Source organism: Lottia gigantea (genome assembly GCF_000327385.1).
Source record: "Lottia gigantea unplaced genomic scaffold LOTGIsca_19, whole genome shotgun sequence".
In the NCBI taxonomy this organism is placed as follows: domain Eukaryota; kingdom Metazoa; phylum Mollusca; class Gastropoda; family Lottiidae; genus Lottia; species Lottia gigantea.
Window position 1 is genome coordinate 236,340 of NW_008708358.1, and position 25,801 is coordinate 262,140.

The 25,801-nt window shown below is 31.6% G+C and overlaps 3 protein-coding genes across 3 annotated transcripts; 2 read left to right on the top strand and 1 right to left on the bottom strand.

The window, feature by feature from the left end:
- Positions 1-339: 339 nt before the first annotated feature.
- On the top strand, positions 340-7,977 carry LOTGIDRAFT_158982 (hypothetical protein; the record flags this gene model as incomplete). The annotated part of the gene is made up of 10 exons (XM_009052655.1): positions 340-465; positions 963-1,069; positions 1,480-1,564; positions 1,781-1,869; positions 2,486-2,637; positions 2,689-2,711; positions 2,913-3,092; positions 3,518-5,777; positions 7,587-7,639; positions 7,864-7,977. 10 exons carry the CDS (start codon positions 340-342, stop codon positions 7,975-7,977), a joined length of 3,189 nt encoding a protein of 1,062 aa, XP_009050903.1.
- A 564-nt stretch (positions 7,978-8,541) lies between these two features.
- Positions 8,542-14,742, bottom strand: LOTGIDRAFT_231321 (hypothetical protein; the record flags this gene model as incomplete). Its single annotated transcript, XM_009052656.1, has 14 exons — positions 14,588-14,742; positions 14,230-14,308; positions 13,785-13,898; positions 13,521-13,564; positions 12,997-13,168; positions 12,475-12,623; positions 11,956-12,152; positions 11,541-11,602; positions 11,255-11,333; positions 10,821-10,953; positions 10,163-10,272; positions 9,518-9,668; positions 9,011-9,078; positions 8,542-8,670 (listed from the first exon to the last, which is right to left on the bottom strand). Exons 1-14 carry the CDS (start codon positions 14,658-14,660, stop codon positions 8,542-8,544), a joined length of 1,560 nt encoding a protein of 519 aa, XP_009050904.1. The 5' UTR covers positions 14,661-14,742.
- Positions 14,743-21,496: 6,754 nt separating this feature from the next.
- LOTGIDRAFT_158984 (hypothetical protein) lies at positions 21,497-25,200 on the top strand (the record flags this gene model as incomplete). The annotated part of the gene is made up of 4 exons (XM_009052657.1): positions 21,497-21,520; positions 21,920-22,061; positions 23,468-23,743; positions 25,094-25,200. 4 exons carry the CDS (start codon positions 21,497-21,499, stop codon positions 25,198-25,200), a joined length of 549 nt encoding a protein of 182 aa, XP_009050905.1.
- Between the last annotated feature and the right edge of the window lie 601 nt (positions 25,201-25,801).

Below are 25,801 nucleotides of genomic sequence, written 5' to 3' on the forward strand. Positions count from 1 at the left end.
TTTTAACATCGACTAGCTTGACCTACTTTTCTTCTCTGACTAATTTCGTGACGTCACAAATATCTAATCTCAAACCAATATGAGTTTTGATATTTTCGTACTTGCCTGATTAAATTTGACGGTGATTTTAATCAAAGTGAGTTTTTTGAACTCCGAAAAATTATTTTCCTTCTTGAAAAAATTAAAATAATTTCGGTAACACACGATAAACTGAATTCTGTGGTTATTTTTTATCGTCACAATTTGCTTAGAGTTATTCAAGGGCGGGAATTCTTGTAAGACTAAATTTGTAAACAAAAAATTACACCAGAAAGAAATTGTTTCTCGTTATTTTAAAATATGTCTAATTTAAAATGTTTCCCAAAGTCAAAAACATCATGCCCACTTAAACCATGGCTTGTGGACTTCATCTTTAATTATGTCAGTAGCCACAACGTAACTGCAAATGCAGTAAAGATTATCGAGGTGAGACTTTTGACCCTCTGCTGATCACACTCTGACTGTGGCTGGTTCTTTTCGTGGAACAGCTGTGCTCTGAGTGAGTTTTTAGCTGTGAAATGTTGATTGGTTAGTTGGTAGATGACAAGTTAATGTCTGCTTCAGATAGCTGATAATGCAAACTGTTTTTCTGTTAGCTTACTAAAGTAGTGGAGAGCCACTTGTTACATGTGACATCTAGTAAAAAAAAGTCTATGGTAGTATGGATTTATTGCCCATGGATTCAAAAAAAAGGCTGCAATTATTTTAACAAGCATTGAAGAAAAACAAATTTTAAACAGGGCATTTTGATAGATACCATATTCAATTGGCCTGTTCTAAGTTAAATAATTCATTATATTCCCACTAGTCTCTGACACTGGATGTATTATGGCCCAATATCCTTGATCAATTGATTAAATCTTCAGTATATACTAAATTTATGTCTCAAGGAAATGTATGTCTATTATATTGATATATTACAGAATATAAATGAAGATGAAAATGGTAACATAATGAAACTAGTGACTGATGGTAATGTTCATATAAAAGCCAATCTAACACATCAATCTATACAAACTTGTATTCAAGAGTAAGTGCATATTATAATGAATGTTTTGTTCATTAACTTCTGAAGATAATATTGATTTTTCATGTGATGCTATCCTCAAACAATCTGTTGATCTTTTTGCTTATTTTCATAACTTTTGTTACTATCACATTTGTTAACATCAAAAATCTTTAATCCAAAGCGGCATGTAGGGGTAAAGATCACATTAAATAACAGAACTTAATTCTATGGTATATTACATTTCACCTGATGATGACAATATAAATTGTTGAAACGCTAAGTACAATAAAACTAAAGAGTAGTATACCATAAAATTGTGTTCCATTATTTTATTATATGTCTTTAATATCTACAAAATTAAACAACAGTTTGAAATATTTTTTTCATGTATTTGATGTCCTATGTAACAGTTGTTTACTGGTATATTATAGAAATGATGATGATATGCCACCATGGGATAAAGCTTTAATATTGATGAGGAAATATTCTCTTTCATTTCAACCAAAAACTGAGTTGGTACGTATCAAAATTTTGCCATGAAGTTAGTAAGAGAGATGGAGTCAATTGCTATTAAAGATACATTTCTGTTATTTTTGTCAAGGAGTTTCTGGGTTATTGCCTTTGACTAAAAAATAATTATTTATCAAAATGGAAATTGATATTTAAGAAAGTATAATCAGCTGTTAAGAGAGTAGTTTTCAGATTGTTCCAATTTAATATGATTTATTTCAGGAAAATTGTGAATTTATTTTGATTGTTGATGAGTTTAAGTTGTGGGATTTACAAACAGGTTTTGATTTTAAGAAAACACTTCATCCATGGTAAGAATTTTTCTTCTGTTGATTCCTCTCTGCTGTTCAGTAAGCTCAAGCATCATTAACAGTAATGAGTGGTTGTTTTTTAAAGTGTTCATAGATTCAAGAAATAAATATGTCACTTACAAAATAGTGCTCAATACATTTATATAGAGTGATAGGGAGGGTTCTCTGAAGAAAATATTCCACAAATTGAATTGATTTGGTGCATTCTAACACATATTTTGGGGCTAAAAAAGTCATTTTTCTTTGATGAAAAATATAATGGGGGTACAATTGGTGGTGCAGACCATTTTCTAGGGGGACAAATGCCGTCCACTGGCAAGTTTTCACCATGATTAATATTGCTTACAGTTGTAATATTGCTAAAGTGAAGATGAAGATACGTGAAAACTGGCAGAGTTGGAGGTCAGATTTACTATTTTTCCTTCACAAAGGTCAATTGCCTTTTTTAAAAAATTGAGTTCTAAAGAGAGACACAGGTGGCTGTAATCAATTTCTGGAAAAGCTTTTAATTCTATTCCAGTTTAACAAACATGTTATATTGTACGCATCAGGTATCAATTGATCACAATCCTAGTAATGTTACAGTTAAATAATCTATTAAAGTAATATATTATAGGCAATCTGTAATACCTGTTAATGATGAACCATCATCTATAGGAGACAGTATGGGATCACAGTTATTATCATTATTAGCTGAGATGGGACAAGAGACTCAACCAGAAGACTCTCAACCAGACCAACTTCCCTCTGTTGTCGATGATGATCCAGGTAAACTGACAATTTCATTTAAGTTTTGAGTAATGATTACGATATTTGCAGTTATGATTAAATTGACCCAGGCTGTAAGAGCATGTGAATTTGATGACATTGTGTATTTTGGTATGTGACAGACTGGTGACCTTCCTCATTATTATTCCAGTCGACCCAGCTGTAAATGGGTTCTGATAATCCTGGAAAGATCAAGAGGTAAGATACTATGTAAGTACCCTTTCCCAAAGAGTTTATACAGCTAAAATTTTATAACCGAATTTGTATTCTTTCAGCTTTCAGAAGCCACATCATCTATGTGTAGTACAGATATTCCACCAGTTATTACTGGTCCGACTTTGATAACTGATAATCCTTCCTTATCAGATAGTCTGAAACAGCCATTTTTACAGTATATTGATAATAAAGATCATCTTTATATCTTACATGAAACACCTGAATCTCAGAGTCAACAGGTATATTATATGTCCTCTTCGTTTTTTTCTCTTTTTGACTGATTTCTAGTGAAGTGTACACATTGGTGCTTGATTTAATTTCAGCTGTAACATTGGGAAATAGTTGTGTTTTAGCAACATGTTAAACTTCATAAGGAACACAGGCAGAAATAATCGATAGTGAAGATTGCACATTCAAATACTATCAGCATATTTCATAATTTCTTATTTTTGTGAAACTAGTGACTGCAAACTGGTCGTCTTATGCACTGCATTGTCCATTGGAACCATATATTTACCATTATTCTTAGAGCAATTTATCAGACAACAGAACTTCATTTTTTTGAGTCACCTAGTGCATTGCTTGTCCATGTTCTGTAGCTCAATGAGGTTGCAAAACACTTATGTTATTTCACTGTGTTAAGAAATTACTTTGATTATTTCAGTATGAGGAATATGAGTTTAGTTCACCAAGTGAAGTTTCATTAGAATTCTCATGTGAATCATCTGATGACAACAGCACAGAAAACAAAATGGCACCAAAACCTTCTCGGAATGATTCCACAAGTCAAAATATTAGACAAGAAATAAAGTCTCCTGTGTGTATTGAGGATGATTCTGATATACCTACTAATTCTTGTATACTTACTGGTGATAAACCAGAAATTTGTGAGAATGTGGAGAACAATGTGGAAGCATGTGGAAATGATACAGATACAGAGAGAGAGGAAAATCCCAATGCTAGTGAAAATAACAACAAACAAGCATTCTGTGGAAGTGAAAATAGTTCCAATCTCTGTGAAAGTGATAGAACGCTTGCAAAGTCTAATTCGGGATGTAATAGCGGTCAATTGAATTCTAAAGATTTTTTGCAAAGTTATGTGAAATATTTAAAAGCTTGTAGTACATCATTTAACCCCTCTAATACAAAACAGTGCAATATTGGAAAAAGTAAAACTGTCAATAGTAAAGCTGATGTTTTAATAAATGGTTCTATAGACAATGACCATGAAAAATCAACTTTGATAGAAACAAATCAGGATAATGTTGACAAATCACTTCCAGAATCTTCAGAATCTCAAATTTATACCAGTCTTGTTGAGAATGATTATGATTCAATTCAGTGGTGGTCATCAGCTGAAGACAATTCTTGTTTATCAAGTGAGGAGCAAGACAAGCCACAAGAATGTGAGAAAATATCAGAAGATGGCATCATAACAGAAAGTGACAAAAATCAAACACACAAAACATCAAAATCTGACAAAACTTCCAAACAGAACAAAAGAGTTAAGCGAAATGAAACAACAGGGGAAAACTGTAAATCAGATTTGGAAAAAATATCAGATTGCACCTCTAAACTGGAAGACAAGAGTACTCCAGAACGTGATAAAATTAAAGAATCAGAATTTAATTCCTCTGACACTTTGACAGATGTTGAAGATAATGTTTCTGGAACTCAGCCCTTTTCTATGAATAGTTCCGTGGAAATCCTGGAATCAATTGGAGATACAACATGTGTAGGGTTGAAATATAAACGAAATGTATCAGAAAAACGGGAAAATGACAATGACAATGACAATGAGCTGTCTGGCATGCAGCCATTGGTTTCCCAGCCTGAAAGAAACAGTGACAGTATTTCAACACGTGAACCCTCTGATGAAATATTAAATTCCAACTCTAATAATAGCTGTGAAATTATTTACAAATCAAGTTCATCTTGTTATGAAATAAGTGAATTTGAATCAAAAAATTCTTCAGATTCGATAAAAAATATTGTGAAACCTGTTATATGTGATGCCCAAAAATCTGGAAATTCGTCTATCATTTATCAGTCGACTCAGAAAACTGCCAGTAAAAAAGAAATGCCTTTATTTCCTCTATCTCCTATAAAAAACCCAAAGCAACCCTCTACTAGTAAAGACAAAGCTAAAGACAGTGTTGAAAGCCTTGTATTTGATACTGAATATGAAGAAGAGCTAAGGTTAAGAGAATTGGCCAAAGCTGATCCGAAAACAAACTTGAAATCAAAGGACAAATCGACATCAAAGTTTGGAAACAGTAGTTATAATCTTCCTGCAAGTGGAAAGGCTTTGAATGAATTAGGTATGAAGGAGAAAGTGATTCAAAATGAACATGCTGATAAGAGTGACAAATCAAATCAAGAAAAATTATCTAAAACAACTGTATTTAATTCTGATAAGGCTTCTAACTCAGATCTGTTGCTGATAAAAGCAGCTCAATCTGCTGAAAAAGGCTTCCCTTTGAAAATTACAGAAAATTCCAATTCTACAAAATGTCAAACTTTACAAACTTCTGTGACAGTTAATCCCAGCCCTTCAGAAAAAATCAGTTCAAAGCCTTTTCAGACTCAAAAAGTAATTAGTGACAAGGACCCTGAGATTGTTCATCCACTGGAAGAAAATCATGTTGAAAAATCTGTGCCTGAGTCTAATTCAAAGTTATCAGAATCAGTGATCATTATAGTTTCAAGTGAATCGATATCTTCTAACTCAGAAGAATCTCGTTATTCTCAAAATGTGGTCAGTTTTTGCACTAGTCCAAGTAAAAAATGTCCTAGTCAAGTAGCTAAGAGAAAAACTAAAGCGAATGTTTTAGCTATGGATACTGAACCCAACATTATAGATGAATCTCAAGACATTCCCACTAGTGAAGTCAATAACAGTATTTTAAATCGTACCACATTGTGTAAGACGTCTACTTCCAGTGCTCTGCAATCTGATCATTCCATTATTAATTTGAGTGATCTAAGTGACACCTCATCTGAAGAAAGAGAGGAACCCAATAAACAGACAAACCAACAATTAAAACATGTGCTTTATGAAAGACTAAGAAAGAGAAAACGAAAATTGTCCATGGGTAGAACAAGTTCTGTTGAAATTGGTGAACCTAATTCTAAAAGAAAACGATGTGTACAAGAGCAAAAAGATGTATGTGTTGATGTAAATCAAAATCAAAATGGAAATGTGTCCAAGCAAAAAACTGTTTCCATTGTAACAGAAAGCAGAAGGCCTACAAGTCAGACATTGGCTTCAACCTGTGATAAAGGAATCTCAATAGAAAAGACTAAAGATATGACTCCAAGTGCCACGAAATCTGGTGCTAATAGTGACAAAGGTTTTAATTTGAAGAATCAAAGTGTACAAACTGATAAATGTAAACATGCATTATCGAACAATAATGATCAACTTAGAACTAGCAGTAGTAGATCCAATTTTATTGTTGATCAACCTAGATCAAGCACCAGTAAATCTGATTTAAATGTTGATCAACCTAGGTCAAGCAGCAGTAGATCTAATACAGAAATTAATCAACCTAGGTCAAGCAGCAGTAGACCTAATACAGAAATTAATCAACCTAGGTCAAGCAGCAGTCGATCTAATATGGTGAATGATCTACCTAGGTCAAGCAAAAGCAAGTCAAATATGGAGGTTGACCAACCTAGATCAAGCATCAGTAAATCTAATTTAATCGTTGGTCAGCCTAGGTCAAGCAGCAGTAGATCTAATATAGAAATTGATCAACCTAGGTCAAGCAGCAGTAGATCTAATATGGTGAGTGATCAACCTAGGTCAAGCAGCAGTAGATCTAATATGGAGGTTGATCAACCTAGGTCAAGCAGCAGCAAGTCTATTATGGAGGTTGACCAACCTAGGACAAGCAGCAGTAGATCTAATAAAGAAATTGATCAACCTAGGTCAAGCAGCAGCAAGTCTATTATGGAGGTTGACCAACCTAGGACAAGCAGCAGTAGATCTAATAAAGAAATTGATCAACCTAGGCCAAGCAGCAGTAGATCTAATAAAGAAATTGATCAACCTAGGCCAAGCAGTAGTAGAGCCAATATGGTGAATGATCAACCTAGGTCAAGCAGCAGCAAGTCTATTTTGGAGGTCGACCAACCTAGGTCAAGCAGCAGTAGATCTATTATGGAGGTTGACCAACCTAGGACAATCAGCAGTAGATCTAATAAAGAAATTGATCAACCTAGGCCAAGCAGCAGTAGATCCAATATGGTGAATGATCAACCTAGGTCAAACTCTAATAATAATAATAAGGAGATGTCTGAAGATAGGAACTGGTGGGAAATAAGTAACCAGTCTCTTCATAAACCATCTAGCTCCAAAGGTAAGTATATTGAAAACAAGGATTCATTAAAATACAAATCAATGAACACCAAGTGCTTCTACTCTTCCCAGTGCCGTTTCTATGAAGGATTAAGTGAGGGGGCCACATTATTTTCTTTTTTAGGGAGTTCATGATCCCACCTGGCCCCCAAGAGACTTTTGGGCTATTTTCATAGTAATTTTGTGCTAATATTTCTGGATAATGACTCTTGAAATGCTATGATTATGTGGAACTCTTTCAATGGTTTTTGTAATTTTTGATAATTTAGCTCAAAATCATCGTAATCTTACACTTTATCTTGAAAATTAGACTTCAAATATTGCCAATTTTTAAGAGGCAGTTGCGTCTTATAAATCTTTGAAATTTCAGGTGCAAGAAATGATTCCAGATTACCTGAACATGCTATGAGAAATGTTCCTCAGGTGAGAAATTTCATTTTTGATGCAGACTTAGCTTAGATAATAAGCTCAGTTTAGATCCATGTCTTTGTGCAATAATAGCTACATTATAATAGATAACAGAACAAATCTGATGATAATCAAAAGCAATATAATTTAGCTGCAATCATATATATCAAAATCAAAATGTTATCTTAAGTTAGCTATCATGGGGAATTGTTTTTGTATTGAATTCTTTTTTCTTTCAGTATTTTGAAGAATTATTTGAAGAGGAACCACCGTCTGAATTACAGCGGAAATTGTTGAACTTCAAAATCCTCTCGGACAAGTTTGACTCTATCCATAAATATATTCATAAATGATTATACATGTTATTATTAAGAAGATGATGTTTTGTTAAGAATTGAAGTATTTTATTGATGGTTAATTTTTAATAATAATTTGTATGTTATAAATAAATTTTACAACAAAATAATAAAAATCAATAAATTTTGAATAAATATAATAAACATATCACAGTAAATATAAATTCCATAAAAAAAATAACTGATGCCTGGTACTATTTTGTTAATCATTAGAACTCTTTATCACTTATCATTTCAAAACATTCTTTCTAAGATCTACAATTTTTTAAATTCTGTTATTTCATTTCAAAGTTATTATTAAAAATGAATTGTTCTCAGAAATAATGTTTATTGGAAATTAACAATTTATATTTGAATAGTAGGTCGATTGCTAAAATATCATGATTTTATTTCATACCAAATCATAAAATCTTGACTTTACTTTATTGAAATGAAATGAAATGAATCAAGTTTTACATCCTACTTTTCTGCTTTACTTTATTGAGGCGATAGTGAAATGGACCCAGGGTTATTTTATTCTGAAGAACACAACCAATAAAGAATAACTGTATACCACTATATTTATTTAGCCCATTTACCATAGCCAGGTTTAATACCTCTTGTATTTATAACATCAACTACAACATGATGTTTAAATTCATTCCACTCTCGTTTTAATTCTTGTTGCATATATTCTTCATGTACATCATCCTGTAATAATATAAACTATAATTTAATATTTTATACAGAAAATTGGGATCCGATTTCTCTCGAATTATCTTACGATTAATTTTGTCGTAGGAGTTGAATTTCCCATTGCAAAATACCATTTTTATGACAAAATTGATAAGATCTTATGTCCCAATGTGCAATACAGAAAATGACATCTATATCCCATAAATTATAGCAATACAAGGTCCCAAGGTCACTAATTATATACCACAGCATATTAGACAGGTGGTCTTTATGGTTTGAAATGTCTTGTAAATGCAAGAAATTCTTTTGTTGTTTTGTTATTTACAGTTTTATATTAATTTTAAAATATTCTGACCTTAGTTAAGTTACCAAATAAATGTGTATTGGACTGTTTGAATAACTGTATGGTAACTTCATCTAATTCTGAAATATATAAATATGGTGCTGATAAACAATTACCCAAGTTGTTTTCATTGTAAAAGCTTAATAGCCGAAGTGAAATCCAAGTAGAAAGAAAGAAACAAACAACTATTTTACAAGGATAACAACTAAGGTTCACAGTTAAGGATCCTTTCTATTAGCTGGTCCTTGGGCAAACCTATTGGCATTGATCTTTCCCTGATTATCTGTACCAATTTACAGCTGGGTCAACTGGAATTATAAGAGAAGATGACTCGTTCAAGATTTTCAGTCTTTCACACGCTGATCGAGATTAGAATCCACAGACGCCATTTGTTCGACGTAACTAAGCAATTGACGTCATGTAAAGAACCAACGCTTTAACTGACTATGCTCTAAAACCTCACAATAATAATAGTGTAAGCTATTTTGGATTTTTTCTGAAACCATAAAGTCTCCTTACCCTCAAGTCTCTCTGGTTTAATAATACCTAGTTCAATATTACTAGCAGTGACAATAGATGTAGACATAGGTTCCTTTAATAACACACTCAGCTCACAGAATGATGTAGATGGTCCCAGTCGACCGATAACCACTTGTTTCGATTTATGTTCCTGAAGACATTCATATAAATAATCCATTATACATATTGGCATATATAAGGCAGATAACTCTTTCCTAAAGGTTCCCTCACATAATAGCCATTACCGGTAGTGTGTGATCGCGAATAATTAAAGTTGTCATGAATACCAAATAGAGAGTTACAATCAAAGCTTATGACCACTTTTCTTATTCGCAACCATACGCAGCTGGTGTACGGTACGATGTGAGGGCACCTTACGAATTATATCAAGATATTAGCTAAAGGGATAGGCAACCATCGGCAAGTGGTTCTACAGATCATTAGAAGATTTATCTCTATTGGTTAACTACCCATAGTTATAGTAATTAATGATATAAATGTTGACAAATTCGGTAAGACTCAAAATAAAAATCAATGCAAACAACTTTCAGGCTCTACTTAGGCAGTATTAAAATAATTTTAGTTAAAGTAACAATTTTCACTGTTTTATGTACAAAAAAAATTGGCCGTTAGACAAGTACTCACCTTTTGTCCATTTTTGAGAGTTTCTAAAACTTCAACTTGTCTTAAAACATGACATTCACCAGATTTAATAAAAGCTATAAATGGTGATTTATATCCTTCACTTACTAATACTATAATTATAAAACATAAAATAATAAATCATAGAATTTCTAGTGAGAATAACGATAAAGCCCCTCACAAAATATAAAATAAAAATTCTGATGTACAAAACGTTCAACATGACATTCAGTAATCATTCAAACAGACAGGTCTAATAAGCTTCTATTGCAGCTGACATGTATTTTAGGTTAAAAACCCATTATCAGGGCAGATGGTCAGGAAATGAAGTTAAATTCCAAAATAAAGACTTAAGTCTGGATGAGAATGATATGGAAGTCACTGTACTAATTGGAAATTACTTCCATCCATAGTACTCTTTGCTTTCAAGAAAAGCATTAGCCATATTCTATATTGTACAGAACCTGTACTCTATATTAACCAGTCATATTGTGTGGTAAATGTGTCCAAATGCATGGTAATCATTAGGTTTTTTTGAGTTATTTCACATATTAAAGATAAATATTAAAAACTTCAACACAAATTCAAATCAAAATACAAACAATTTTCAAAGGTTTCAAATGAGCAGCTCTGATAAATAGAAAAATAGTAAAGGTTTTACCTGTATTAGGTTTGTATGTTATCCACTCTATTAAATTAGATATTTGTAATAATGGCTGTCTAGGCCAGGAATTGTATTGACTACATGACAGTATTAAATTTAATTTCTCTGTATGTTCTTTCTGTTTAATTTGCTGTAAAAATTTCATTTTCATTGATGTACTTGGCATTATATTCCCCTGGGCGTCAATTAAGATTGATAGAACCAATTTTAAATTTTGACAAATCAATTAAATCTTGATGTGCATTTCATAAAATTGTTGAAGCAAATGAAATTAATCCAGTATTAGGTCAAAGATCAACCTATAAATCATTTTATCTACATTTAAAACAAGTTTTGGAATAAAAAAAATCTCACAAAAAACACTCTAGAATTTTTCAGTTACTTATGAGTGTGTTATGTAGAATCAAGGGCAATAACTGATGTTAACTCACCTCCATTACTCGTTTATAATCAGACGTTGTTATTTTCATAAATTCACAATTTGTCTCCAGTGTTTTAACAGTGAGAGATCTAAAATGAGAATAGTATCCTCAAAAAAAAAGCACTAGCCTAGGTCATGAAGTAACAAACAAAATCTTTAACATTTTGAGGTAAGTCAATAAGTATATACAATTTAGTTTAATTGAAATTTTAGTTTTACATTGATCTTTTTTACTCATAAATTTGACTAAAAAAAGATTCAATTCTGTTTGGAAACAAAAGAAAGACAATGCTTACCTGCAGGTCGGTTCTTCATCTTCTAATTTCTTCAGAGTTCCAAAACAATCTCCTACACCTAGCTGTTTTGTTTCACAAGAAAAATTAAAAGTGTTATAGAAGTGATAAAAAACAAATAGACAAAGATACTAAGAGCAAAGTCTTAGAAATTAGTTGGTTAATATATTTTCAGTCCGGCAGCAGTAAAAAACAAAGGTACTAAGAGAAAATCTTTTTGGTAATTGGGTAATATATTTCCAAGATTTTGGTCTAAAAGCAACCTTGTAAGGAATTTAAATTTTCAAATCTGACAATAGCATTGGTAAAAGAGACCACATTTATTCTCTTTTTGGAAGCAACTTGTACGCTATTAATCATACTATCAGGCAAGAAAAAATATAATTTCCATAACTTAAATAATAATAAATACATTTACCTTTTTGGGTTGTTTATCTTCAGTGTGTTGTTTATTAGTATCTGTTGTATCAGATGAGAAAGTTATTGAGATGTTTGTCGAGACATTAGTCGAGGTCAACATGGATTTTTCTTTATTAACTGGTACTATAAGATACTGGTTGGTTTCAGGTTGAACACAACCCTTTAATATAACATGCAATCCTATATTACCAAAAACTGAAATTAATAAACAATTGATTAACCATGTGGTACTTTCAAGAATAGATCCAACACACGGTCCTTTATCTCAAAAATATCTTGCAATAAGAATTTGTCGAAAATGTGAAATTTAAAAATGGGAAACACTGCACTTGACAAAATCGCAAGATTTTTTGTGCAGTGGGACCCTGGTCTTTAGCTACTTAAACACCATCCAAAGAGATTCACGAGGATCCTATCTATCAGCTGGTTCTGGCAATCCACATTTACGTCTGACAGAGGACTTCTTAATGGTAAAAAAAGTTTTGGGTAATCAGACTTGTATGCTTAGTCAACTTACTGTTAAAGTCACTCTCCTTCCAGACTTCTAATTGAGCTACTACACATAATTCTTTGATCACACTATCAGGAATATTATCAGCAAAGAATGGAATCGTTTTCAATATAGATCTCATTTTATCAATCTCAGTTGCACTTCTTTCAAATGGTCTGAAATATGTCATAACATATAAAGATTTGGATTCTTCAAAACTATTACCTTGTGTTCATTAGCCCACCCTTTGAACATTCTTTTCACCAAAATTATGACATTTTAGACCTAATCAAATACAATAGGACAGACCCTACATATTGACTGGGAGACATCTGTAAAAAGCTTTCAAAAGTTTTTGTCAGTGTCTATAATGCACAACCTCAGTTTGGCAAACCTTTTTCAGTTTAAAATACCGCGCACTATACACGCAAATATACAGTATATGATCAAGCAGGAATCCAGGGTGTTTAATATTGGTATATATAATCACTCATAAACTGAATCATTTGAGTGGAGTAGGCTAACTTTCTTGAAGAAATATATACTTACAATTTTCGAAGTAATTTTCTCAATATTTTCATCGAATCAGGATTAAATGTTTTAGGTTTATCTGTACGTCTTTGTTTATGATAAGTTTTTAAGTAATCTCCTATATTATGGGTATATGTTGTATCTGATGTAGGAGGTAAGATAGCTTTCTTCTCACTCTCTGTTGTTGGGCCTGTAATATAAAATTAATTAATGAATATAAGTTCAAAGAATTTACATATTACAAGCTATAAAACTACACTAAACAAGGTACAAAAATATTTTTACATGCTTCAATGTCAAATTAACAATTGCATTTTGATTTTCATAGCCAACAGCTCTTCTTATGTTGTCCACATGTGTTTCAGATATTTGCATATCTCAATGACAAAAACTTCTTCAGATAAGAAAATTGAGGAGCTTCTGCCTTCAACCCAAAATTTTAATCTTAAGATATGAAGACTACAATCAAATTACATCTATTACAAAAGCAAAATTTATTTATAAAGTCACATTTAAAGTAAAAAAATACATTCCATTCTAACCTGTTGCTTTTTGGCTCAAACTGTGTAAGGATTGATTTTTATTCCTGAAAATAAAACAATATCATCATATGAATGAATGAATTTTATATAAAGATAAGGGAACAGTAGACAGAAGAAATGTCTGTATATCTCAATAACTTCTTCACTCTTAACACTTGAAAAAAAACCCTTTTCTGTCTCCTTTATGGATTTTCATTCATAATGCATCACTGGACAATTAGTTTAGAAATGAGAGTGTAAGATTTATTAAATCAAAACCATTACCCTCGCTTGACAGAATGATCTGGAAACCCAATTTTCTTTGGTGGTTGAACAAATAATTTTTTATAATTCTCCATGAATAACTCATGGAATTCATTTTTAGATTCCTCATTTTTCCTAAAATCAAGTTAGTTAGATTAAGTTATAACACTTGATAGACCGGTAAATTTTAAGGAATAATAAATTTATAGATACATGAATATGAAAATGAAGGCATGAGTGTATATCTGGCACCTTATTGCCTAGCAGATGATAATTCAAGTCACAGCCACCTTAGCTGGCTCAGCAATCATGAGTCTGAAATTGGGGTTCATCCTGATCACTTTGACTTCAGATCTTCATGCATAAGCAATGTCCCATTAATGAGTCCATCTCACACAATCAATATAATATGCATGACATGTAGGGCTAGTAGATCCTATCCATGGAGTGTTTTTAACAGTTTTACCTATCTGTTGAATCATTAACTTGACACAACCATCTCAATTTCTCATAATCTAAAACTGGTCTATCTTTAATTTCTGGTACTGTAAATTCAAACAATAAATATTTAAGACCTGGAGTATCAACTCTTTGATATTTTTATCATGAAAAGATCAATATGGCAGCCAGTAGTGACAGGGACAGTGACAAGAAGGTAAAAATAGAAAGAAGCTATTTGTTTGTTATTCATACACACCAATAAACCTTGTGAACACCTCTGCCTCTGAGCTTTCGAATCGTTACATCGTGTAGGCCTACTGGACAAACTGAAGACACGGAAATCAACAAATTGCAACTTTTACTTTATATTTAAAACAACATACATTTAACTCTAGGTTTTTTAATGGCCTTGATATTCCAGGAAACTACATCATTATTCTGTTTCACAAGCGCCATTATCAGTTATCGCCTTATCCTTCAAACAAATGTATTTTCTTCTAACTAGATTGACAAAGCACCTGTCAGTCAGCCATGTTTGTTGACATTCGCGACGGAAATGTAGACTTGGTCAATCAAGCTTTCATTTCCTATTATCCAGACGCATAACTGGTAACGACCTGCTCAAGTTCAATAATCGCTGATAAATAAGAGGTTTCACTTCAAGGTCGCTATCTGAATAAGATTTCGCGCCAATTTCATTCGTGCACGACCTTGGTGAAAGTCAAATTTTAATAATTCTTAATACCAATTTGAGGGTTATAAACCAAAACCTTTTCTGGTCCGACTGCGGAATGGTCGAATTATGAATAGAAGCAATCCAGACATAAAAATGAAAATGAAAACTTGAGTCAAGTGATGTTTATTATAGTTTAACCTTGAGTCCTTTTAACGGTTACAATGTGAACACCAACTCCCCTCTTCCAGTAATTGGTTCTACAACTTCAGTTTACAAACAGATTCACGGAAGACATTTCATAAAATGTAAACCACCTTAAATTTTAAGTTCTGTTAACATTTTCACTCAAATCTCTCATGATCTCGACAGACTGAGGTCAAAGTAACATAATGATGTAGGAAATAGGGTGGAATTAGCAAGGGGAACTGGGAAACCAGAAGCATTATTGTTTGAAAAAGTTTCAGAAATTATTTCAGATTTTCCAGACTTGAACACTAGTGACAAGATACAACTTGGGGTCCTTTTTGGAGAAATTTTAACATGAGAAGGGTTTAAATATATATTTTGTCTTCAAAAGAGGGTTTATTGAACTGTTGATTTGATAGATTCTCACTGATATAATTATCAGCTAATTAGCACCTCTCCTAATTAGAGCGAATCCAAACTTTGTGACTTGATGTGTACTAAACTCTAGTGTCACTGCCTGAACCCTGCTTTGTGACTAGCATTAACTGTCTTCATTAAATGATTAACGGTCTTGTGTATAAAAACCAAATCAAGTAGCAGTTTGGTATGGATTTGTTCTGAAAAGATCTTAAAACATATAGATAGTGAGTTCTAGTCTTCTACTTTTGTTGTGTGAATTCTTTTAAATCAGATAATCAGTTGAAAAGGGAAGTTTTTTGGAGATAGTATTTATAGTGTATTAGAATACTCCAGTCTTGTGTTTTGAACATATATCTAGTTATAAAGGAATCAATCAGTGAGGAAGACTTTACACTGTTAATATGTGAGTTGTTTTAATCTCTGAAACTGTTATAAAGGAAAATATCAGCATTCTTTGTTTATTTCTGTGGAAATGCCAGACATGTATTGTTTAAAAGTCACTATAGTTGGATTTCTATACGATCTAAAGGACTTTTAGTTGGTTTTGATAAGTAAATCTTATTATTATAAAAGTGTGGTTAATGAAAAATGCTGTCCAATATAAGCAGGTAGGAATTTTCTAATGTGTATTTCAGTGCAAGAAATCTTGAATGTTTTTTGTATTAATTCTAAATAGAAATTCAGTGCTTGACCATTGTAAGATCTTACATTAATATTAATGTACATGAAATTCCGAAGTGACACTTTCAGGTGAATTTTGGGAGGGAAGTATGTTTAATTCAGTTGTTACATTTTCTAATCTTATTTCCATAATTGAAAAGCTTTTGAAATTTGACTTTTTATTTGACCGAACAAATCCTTTTGTGTAATGTTAATATACAATTGTTCCATGCTACCAATATCAAAATATTAACTTGTCTGAATATATACTATATAAACTTGTCTTTAAAAAACATTGATTTATTCAAGACAAAAACTTCAGTGGGTTTATTCTGAATATTTTCTCTTCAAACCAACACCTTTTCTGATATTTCTATACTGAATTGTCTTCTCTTGACACATTATAAAGTAAGTCACCTTAATAATGAATCAATATATTATTGTACTAATTATTTCAATTTTCATTGAATTTTACCTGAATGTTACCATGGTAACCTGGTTTGTTTGATTCAGAATTAGCCTCTTCATATATGTAATTGATTGTGTTAATTACCATGGCAACAGAGAAGTATACATTAATATACATGTCAATGTATGGAGCTTAATTACTCTTGTATTGCATTAAGTTGTTTTTTTTCTGCGTTGTTTATTTGAGTTTACGGAAATGTCAAGATAGGAACTTGTTGATCGGGAGTGAAGTATCAAATGATAATGGTTATTGATTGTTGTGGCTAATTAACAGGTGATGTAGGATAATGGATCTCCAATCACATTTAGTATTATACTAACTTATGAAAAATCATAGTTTGAGGAATCCTGTTAATATACATGTTCTCTATTCAGGATTAAACCAATGTTCAGGTTAGACTAATGGATTATTTAAATCATGTTTTCCAGAATAAACATGCTTGATTTCTTCAGAAAATACATATATATCTTGATTTATGTATCGCAGTTGATATGGATATCATAGATAGGTTACCATATTAATGTTATAGTGATATATCGCTTATTCGCAATTTTCAAATAACTTCCAAGATAGTGAGACATAGTATCAAAATAAATAAATTTATCATGCAAATATGTACAGTATGTTATTATTTAATTATATATTTCTTAATGATTTTCTTTTCTGGGAAACTAGACATGTTTGTCAAGACTTCATAATCTAACTGAGCATTTTGAATAAAGGTAGACTACTCAAAATTTAAGTAAAATTGGATATTTTTTATATTTGATAAGTCTTAGAAATAAATTAACATTTTATTTAAGATGTGTTTTCAAATTTAAGTCTAATTATATTGTTAGATAGTTTTTATTAAGCTGAACATTCTTTGCTTCAATATAGGTTAATTTCATTTTATTAGGAAAATAAACAATAAAACATTCAAAAATTGTGAATGTTATTACTATACAAACAAAGCATTAATTCTGTCAAAATCTCGTCCCTGCTTTATTATATAATGATTTTAAGTACAATTTAATTCCAATGAACCTTTATATACTATTTTGATTGTACTTTGGTATTATTTGGTGACTTTGTTTCCTAACTATATGCCAATATGATGTGGCCTTTATTCCATGCCTCTTGTTTGTGTGGTATGATTTTATCTTATGGATCGTGATATTATGATGCTATTGGATTACAATTTTATTCTTCCTGAATAGTTTAAAAGGATTGTAAAGAGGTATTCTGACCTTTTTTTTTATCTGCCTCGAAAACAGATAGCATCAATTTGCATCATTTCAGTTAGATGTCTGTTTTTCTTAAATCTACTAAAACATTTCTTCGATGTCACTTATGCAAGAGCTGGTAATAATTTATTAACAGTTTTTGAGATGGTGACATCATATGTAGTTAAGCATTGCTATAATAATAGAAACCATAGACATCTGACAGAAACCTTGAATGATGTAAATAAAAGCCATAAAAAGCTAGAAAACCTCATTACAACCCTTTTATTTCAATCAAAGACTTTTTTCTGCAAGTATGTCTGATAAGCCACATGGTAAGAAAACTACTCAGTATACTGTTTTTTATTCATGACCATTTTGATTGTTGTCACTTCTAATTGAGTTCTATTATAGACATTTACATGTCTGATGAACATTGTATGTCTCTACAGGTCTAATGGATGTCACTTCCATTAAAAACTCAATTTGGTTACAAGGAAAAAACCAATAATTTGAAATTATTTGAAATGAGTTTTTCTTGTTATTAATAGCAATATATATAGTAAACTACGTCAATTTTTTCCTACCATGTCTTCACTTTAATCAATATATTTTATGAGAAAATGTCATCATTTAGGTCTATTTTGAGAATGTCTATATAGTACATATTATGATTTTTTTAATTAATTAACAGAACAGTGGTGACAATTATAAAAGTATTTTTTACTGATATTTTGGTGTGAAATCAATGTTAGTGGATAACAGTCCAGAAATTCCAATAATTAAAAAGTAAAAAAGGGACAAAAAATAAGCAATAACAAATTTAATGGTTGAAAAGAAACCAATAAAGATATCTAATAAGGATTTTTTCAAAAAATCTTAAAGTGAAAATGTGTAGGAAAATCAATATGTTCTATATTTTTTGATGTTCCTAAGATCTGAAAATTTGAATTGACGTAAATTAACTGTAGCCAAATTATGACCAAGTTTGAAAACTTCACCCATTCTTATAACCAAATAACTATTATTGATCATATTTCTAACAACAATGATGCCAAAATTGGTCTGGATTTGTTCTTTTTTTTGCCATGGAACCATTTGTAAAAGTTAAATTGACTAACTTGAAGAAAAAATCTGGGGTCAGACAGTTTAACTTTAAAGGGTTGTAAAGAGGTTTTTTGAACTTTGTATGTGTATCTGGGATAATGATAGTATGAATTTGTACCATTTCAATTTTATGTCTGACATCTGTGGTTCCTGAAATTCTAATAAAACTAAGCATATTATGATGTCACTATCACAAAGGGTTTTATTATTCTATGGTGACATCATAAAACACTTAGTTGTAGTAGAATTGAAGGAACCATAGACTTCTGACTGAAAATTGGATTGGTGGAAATCAATCCTAGCAGTGTGCCCTATACATATAAAAAGTTTAAAAAACCTCTTTACAATCTCTGAGTATGATTAAGTAAATATTATTTCTTTACATATTTCAAACATTTATTATTACAGAGTAAATAAAATATAGCAGATATTGTTGAATGTTGAATTAAACAAAAAAATCCTTATTTCAAAAAACGTAATGGATATTTTTTTTTCTGAATGGCAGTATCTACTTATCAATTAGACCTTTCAAATCAGATTATTTGATTTGATTTATTTTGATAGCAAAGCTTTTTGGTTTGTGTGACTAAAAGTCAACTTCAGTACTTATAAATAAGCTTAGTCTTATTGGCTCTAAGTGCTAAAAGCTTTAACCTTCTGAACCCTTTTGTACTTACCAGGAAGAGAGATTGTAAAGTGTGTCTCTTGCGCATTTGGAAAAAGTGTACATAATCTTTCAGATATGAAAACAAAAGGTCACCCAACATGATTTTTAATTTTAAGAGGGTCATGTACATTTTAATACCATAAACTAAAATGTAACAGAAAGCTTTTCATATAATAACCAATTCTTTTGAAATGTTAGAGTGGAACATATGATGCATTAAAATGGCAGGATCACTATCCGTTTGACCAATTGTACCTTAGTCTGAGAAACTGGCTAATCTAATCAGTAATAGTCTTCACAGCTCATCGTCGAAATTTGAGACTTCAAATCCATGTGTATCCAGAATTATCAGTCTTTGAAAGTAAAATGATGAGTCGTCTTTTCTTGAGACACCACCATATATAGTAGAGACATATTAGAAATACAAAGTGAAATTTCTAGGTGAAGATGTTTTTGAAGGAATAATGTCGTTTAGATCTAGTACTTCTGAAGACTATTCATACATTCAAGACCCATATCAACCCCGAAAATGGCGAATCACTTCCTTTAATGAAATTGACATCAAAATTGCCAATATTTTACTATGTCATTTGAAATTGGATATAGTGCCTTTTACCTAAATTAGAAGTTTTCCTGATGGAGCCATTGAGTATTTCAAAATTTTTGCTCCATCCAATGCTCTCAGAGTGTTGTGCGTTTTACCCAAATTAGTAATTCTTCTGATTTCATGATTGAAGCAGCCATTATAACAGTATGGCAATGTCACAGTGTTATTCAGAATTAATTCAATCGGATTCCTATGATGTATATTATTGTCATTATTTTATAGATTTTCTATGAAATATGTCCTCTATTATGATTAATCTATAACTCACACTTGTCATCATTCAATATATTTCACTAACAACCCGTTTCCATTGACATATTTAATATATTTTACTAACGACAGGATCAAAATGACATATTTATAGGCAATGACATTATCAGTGACTATGATTTTGGATCTCATAATGAGTGTTGTTTGCCAAAGGGGTTGTTATTCAATACCTATAGTTTTCTTGAATTTTTAATGCATATATCCCATTTTGTTTTACATTAACTGAAAGGGATCTGGAAACAGACTTATTGACATCTTTCTCCCAGTCCAATTAATAGGGTTCTTTGAATATTTTTTTTGGTAAAATTGAGTTATGAATACTGGTGTCAGATAGACATTTTGGTTAAAATACTTCAGCTATCCTTGTGAAACTTGACACTGTTTGGCCTACCTATGCTGAAAAGTATGTGGGAGTGCATGAATTACATGGTTGCTTAATAGGGATCACCTTTGATTATTTTTGGTAGACTCTTGACTTAACAATGACAACCTGAGATAGACATTTTTCGTTAAAATCCTTCAGTTACTCTTATGTTAGAGTGCATGACCGGCATGATTGCTTTATTCTTAATACCTAACATCATCCAGTTCAAATTCAAATGACGGCAAACTGTTCTATTGTCAGCTAGCAGACTTCTAAACTGTGACCACAATTAGTACCAAGTCTATCTCTTTGTGTTTAAAAACACTTCCTTCCTGATGATAATAGTTAACCAAGACAATTAGATTCACACTGATGAAAATAACACCCTGTCAAAGTTTGTTACTGTTTAACTTGTTCTGTGATCATTAGGGCAGAAGAGAATCAACAACATTGTCCAGCTACGATTCCTATCAATAATGGAGTTCTTTGCCTTCTAAATTGAGCTGTCAAGGTCACAATAATGGCGAAATAGTAATTATATCTAAGGCATGTAGATTGGAAGTTGAGCTCCTTTTTACATTCCTAAATCAAGACAGATTTAGTACTAATCTAGCATTAACAAAAACAAAACCTTTCATTGTGGCTAATTTCATACACACCCATGACTTGTGTCACAATATTTAGTGTAAGTGACCATGTCTAACTGACTTGTGCTTGAAATATTTGTGCCTACATGACATTGAACCTGTGGCAAAGGTGTTGATCAAATTTTGGTACCTCAATATCATGATAATATCTGTAGAATTTGGGTTTTCATAATATTGTGTTGCAATGCATTATTCAGAAAGATAAAAAAAAGCAAAACTGTCATTGAAAAAGACGCAAGATAAGAATGGACTTCCTAATGATTTAAACCCAGGGTCGTAGTTTACATTGAAGGATGAGCAACAAGTTACTATTAAAAGAAGGCATCATCACTATTTGGATACTATACAATGAACTAAATAAGTCAGTGTGTAAGAAAATGTCTGATCTAAACTCTTCTTTGAATTTTGTGTTCAATTACAATGTTTTTATATTTTAGATATTTACAATGAATGTAACAAGGTCACCTGTGGTGTCTCCCACATCCCATAATATTCAAGTTGTCACCCATCCGTGTGTACCTGATGATAGTCAACAAGAACTACTCCAACACACCATTAGTCTTAGTAATACTGAAGATGGTATGTAGCATCATTTACTAATCTTATTCTTTAATATCTTGATAGTTGCTAATAAGTGAAAGTAACTGTAAGCTATATGAGAGAGGTTAGTTAGATATGTGGAAAGAATTAGTCAGATATATGGGAAAGGTTAGTTATATATGTGGGAAGAAATAGTCAGATATATGGGAAAGGTTAGTTATATATGTGGAAAGGAATAGTCAGATATATGTATATGGGAGAGGTTAGAAGAAATAGTCAGATATATGGGAAAGGGTACAGTCAGATATATTTGGAAAGGTATAGTCAGATTTATGGGTAAGCTAAGTAGGAAGTGCATGAAAAACTAGTCAGGTATGTGGAAGGGTATGGGAAAGGTTAGCAAAATATTTCGGAAGAAATAATAGATACATGGGACTGGAATAGAATAATATATGGGAATGAATGTAGTCAAATATGGGGGTTTTACTCATTCCTTAAAGTTTTCCATCTTTTTCAAGTATGATACTTCAAATATAAAGAAGATCTGAATATTTAGTGCCCTTTGTCTTTAATATTAAAAGGAAATTTTTGTAATATTGTTTGGTTTTCTATCAAAGTTAAAAAGGTTTAATCATGTATAACAATCCTGACATTTAAAATCAATAATAATATTGATAATAAACAATCATGATTGGATATAATGACATTGATACCTTGACCAACTTGTTTGAAAAAGCAGTCAAGTCAATAAAGACAAAACTGAATGATAAATGTCTTCAATTATTTCAAATAATTAAAGAAAAGATGTGTTTCAAAATGATAAACGTGTTTCAAAATGATTAACAGTGTTTTTAAATGATTAACAGTGTTTTAAAATGATTAACAGTGTTTTAAAATGATAAACAGTGTTTCAAATTGATAAACAGTTTTTTAAAATGATAAACAGTGTTTCAAATTGATAAACAGTGGTTCAAAATGATAAAAAGTGTTTCAAAAATGATAAACAGTGTTTCAATGTTAAACAGTGTTTAAAAATTATAAACAGTGTTTCAAAAATGATAAACAGTTTTTTAAAATGATAATCAGTGTTTTAAAATGATAAACAGTGTTTTAAAATGATAAACAGTGTTTCAAAATGATAAACAGTGTTTCAAAATGATGAACAGTGCTTTTGACACAAACAAAATGCAGCAAAATCAACATACAGTATTAGTCTAAGAGACAGCGGGCTACAGTTTCTTATTTTATGTTATTTTATATTTATCATCAGAGTTTTCTTGCCTGAGCAAAACATTCTTGTTGGCCACAAATACATTCCGAGGTTTTGATTTGCACTTTTACTGGGAATAAGATTTATATACACCGAATTTTCCTATTGACTGTATTCCGTCTTGAGCTAATGATGAGTTTTGATTTAGTATTTTAATGTAAGTTTTTTTTTACAGGTATTGATAATCAAGTCTTTACCGTTGAATCGGCTCTAAATGAAGGTATCCAGACAGCATTGAGAAACACACAAATACCGTCTGTAACTTTTGATTGTAGTCAAGAACGACCAGTCTTTACCTTCGATACTGTATCAATACCAGAATCGACATTTGAAGATGGCTATGATGAGTTTCCTATATTTCGTGGGTTACCTGTCAGTCGACGCGGAAGCTTTTCCCCATACTGCTCTTCAAGTGAGAAGGACAGTTTATTTGTTCCTGATAGCATGACAGGTGAGTCTAAGTTTATTATAGCACAAGAACACAATAAGCTATCATAAAATATTAAATAAGATAATATTAAAGCTATCATGCTATGCATTCATTTAATGCTACTATGAAATATAATCTATAAATGCTCTCAAGAAATATATTTAAGCTATCACAAATTATCATATTAAATCTAGCATGAAATTTATCTCAAATAATAACAGAACAAAACCCTAAATGCTGCATAAGAATTATACACAATTTTAATACAACTGTTGTAACATAGTTCAGATCTGGCCTGTAGTTTAAATCGGCCCTGGTTGAGATGCCAACATCAGTCTTAGTACAACATGGCATCAGAAGAACTTGATGGGCTTCTCCATGATGAGTTGTAAATTGCCGACATTGATGAGTTCTCAGGTTGATTAGCATTAATTAGACTACGGTAATTAGTGATTTGCCAATTTCCAATCAAATCAACACAAGTGTATAATGATAATAACATCTGACAAAAGATGAGATCTTGGACATGATCCGTTTTCCTGCTTCTGTTGGTTTTCCTATCACATCAACCTCAATAATAAGCATTCATGTGAAACAGCTATTATAACTGGATAAGAAGCTCAATCATTAACGTTCTGACCACAGAAAACTTGTATGATTGTCGGAAGAATCTTAAAAATTTAGGTCAGATTTTAAAGGAAACATTTTACTACTATTGATTCCTAAGATGGGATCTTCTTTAATCGTGTATCATCTCAGCTCATAAGTATTGTATATAATGCGCAGTTTATTACTCCAAAATGGGCCCCTTACAGAATGGGTGCGCACTATACACAGTTAAATAAATTTTTAGTTTTTTTCCCATTTGAAAATACCGTGAATCGATGTTTATACACATATAAATTCCTTGTTTTATTCCTGTCAAGATATGGGGTCAATATTTCACAGAAATGTTCGTATGATAATTTTGCATGCATGAGCATGTAAAAAGTTGATAATATCTTTGCATGTGAAAAGTAAAGCTATTCATTTTAAAACAATATCTCCTCATATTTTGTGCATTTTTATAACAGACTTGTCTTTTATTCTATTATGTATATTAAGATTAATGTAACTGCCATTATAATAAGAATATATGATGAACCTTGGGAGGTAATTACACTAACTAACTTAGTGAACAAATCAATAATTTGATACAGGAAGTCAGAAAATGATTGTCAGAACTTCCAGGATTATTTGGAACACGTCTCATTTGATTAGTACATGAGTAGCACTAATAGTACTTCATTACCACTTCTGTACTTATACCTAGTAAATATGTCCTCAAGGCATTTAAGCTTCTTAAAGAGATATAAATATAATATTTAACAGGTGTTTGCAGTGCTTCGCAAGGTCAAGGCTTGTCTCTCAACCTAGGACATCCAAAGAAAGATTTTGGATTAAAGTCTCAGAATTTTCAGCCCTGTTTCTCCCCTTAAATGATGCAGATGCTGACCTGGAAAAAGGGTCTTGACTTTCGAATGTAACAAGGCTCCCCATATTCAAGTTTCCCTGGCTCTTGGAAAATATCCTGCAAAATGACCCTCATTGCACCATGTATTGAGCAAATTAGTTGCTCTTGAGAAAACCTACAGTCTATGTTTATGCTAGCATAGCCTGTCATAGGTCACTTCAGGCCCTTAGCTAGCCCAAAGTCTCACGTGGGGCCAGATTTTTTTAAGGAGGGCTTAACTATAGCGACTCAAGTCAATTTAGTTGTTTAAATTTTTTCAGGGTGAGCCAAAAAATTTTTAGGGGGTCCCTGCCCCCCCTCTAGCTACAGGTCTGGGTCCCTTCTGCCTGGTTTACCTTGAATGTCATATTGGTTAAAGTTCTTAGATTGTTGAAAATAAAAAAATAGGTGCTACTGTCTTTATTAGGTTGCCCTTATGTTACGCCTGGTATCCTCATTAGCAGAAGGGGCAGAACATTAAAACATGTGAGATTTTTACATCCTTTGTTTTATCTGGCAAGATCTTTTTTTTTTTTTATCTTGGCCAGTGCTTAACATAAGTCGCTATAAGAATCTTTCAAAGTAGA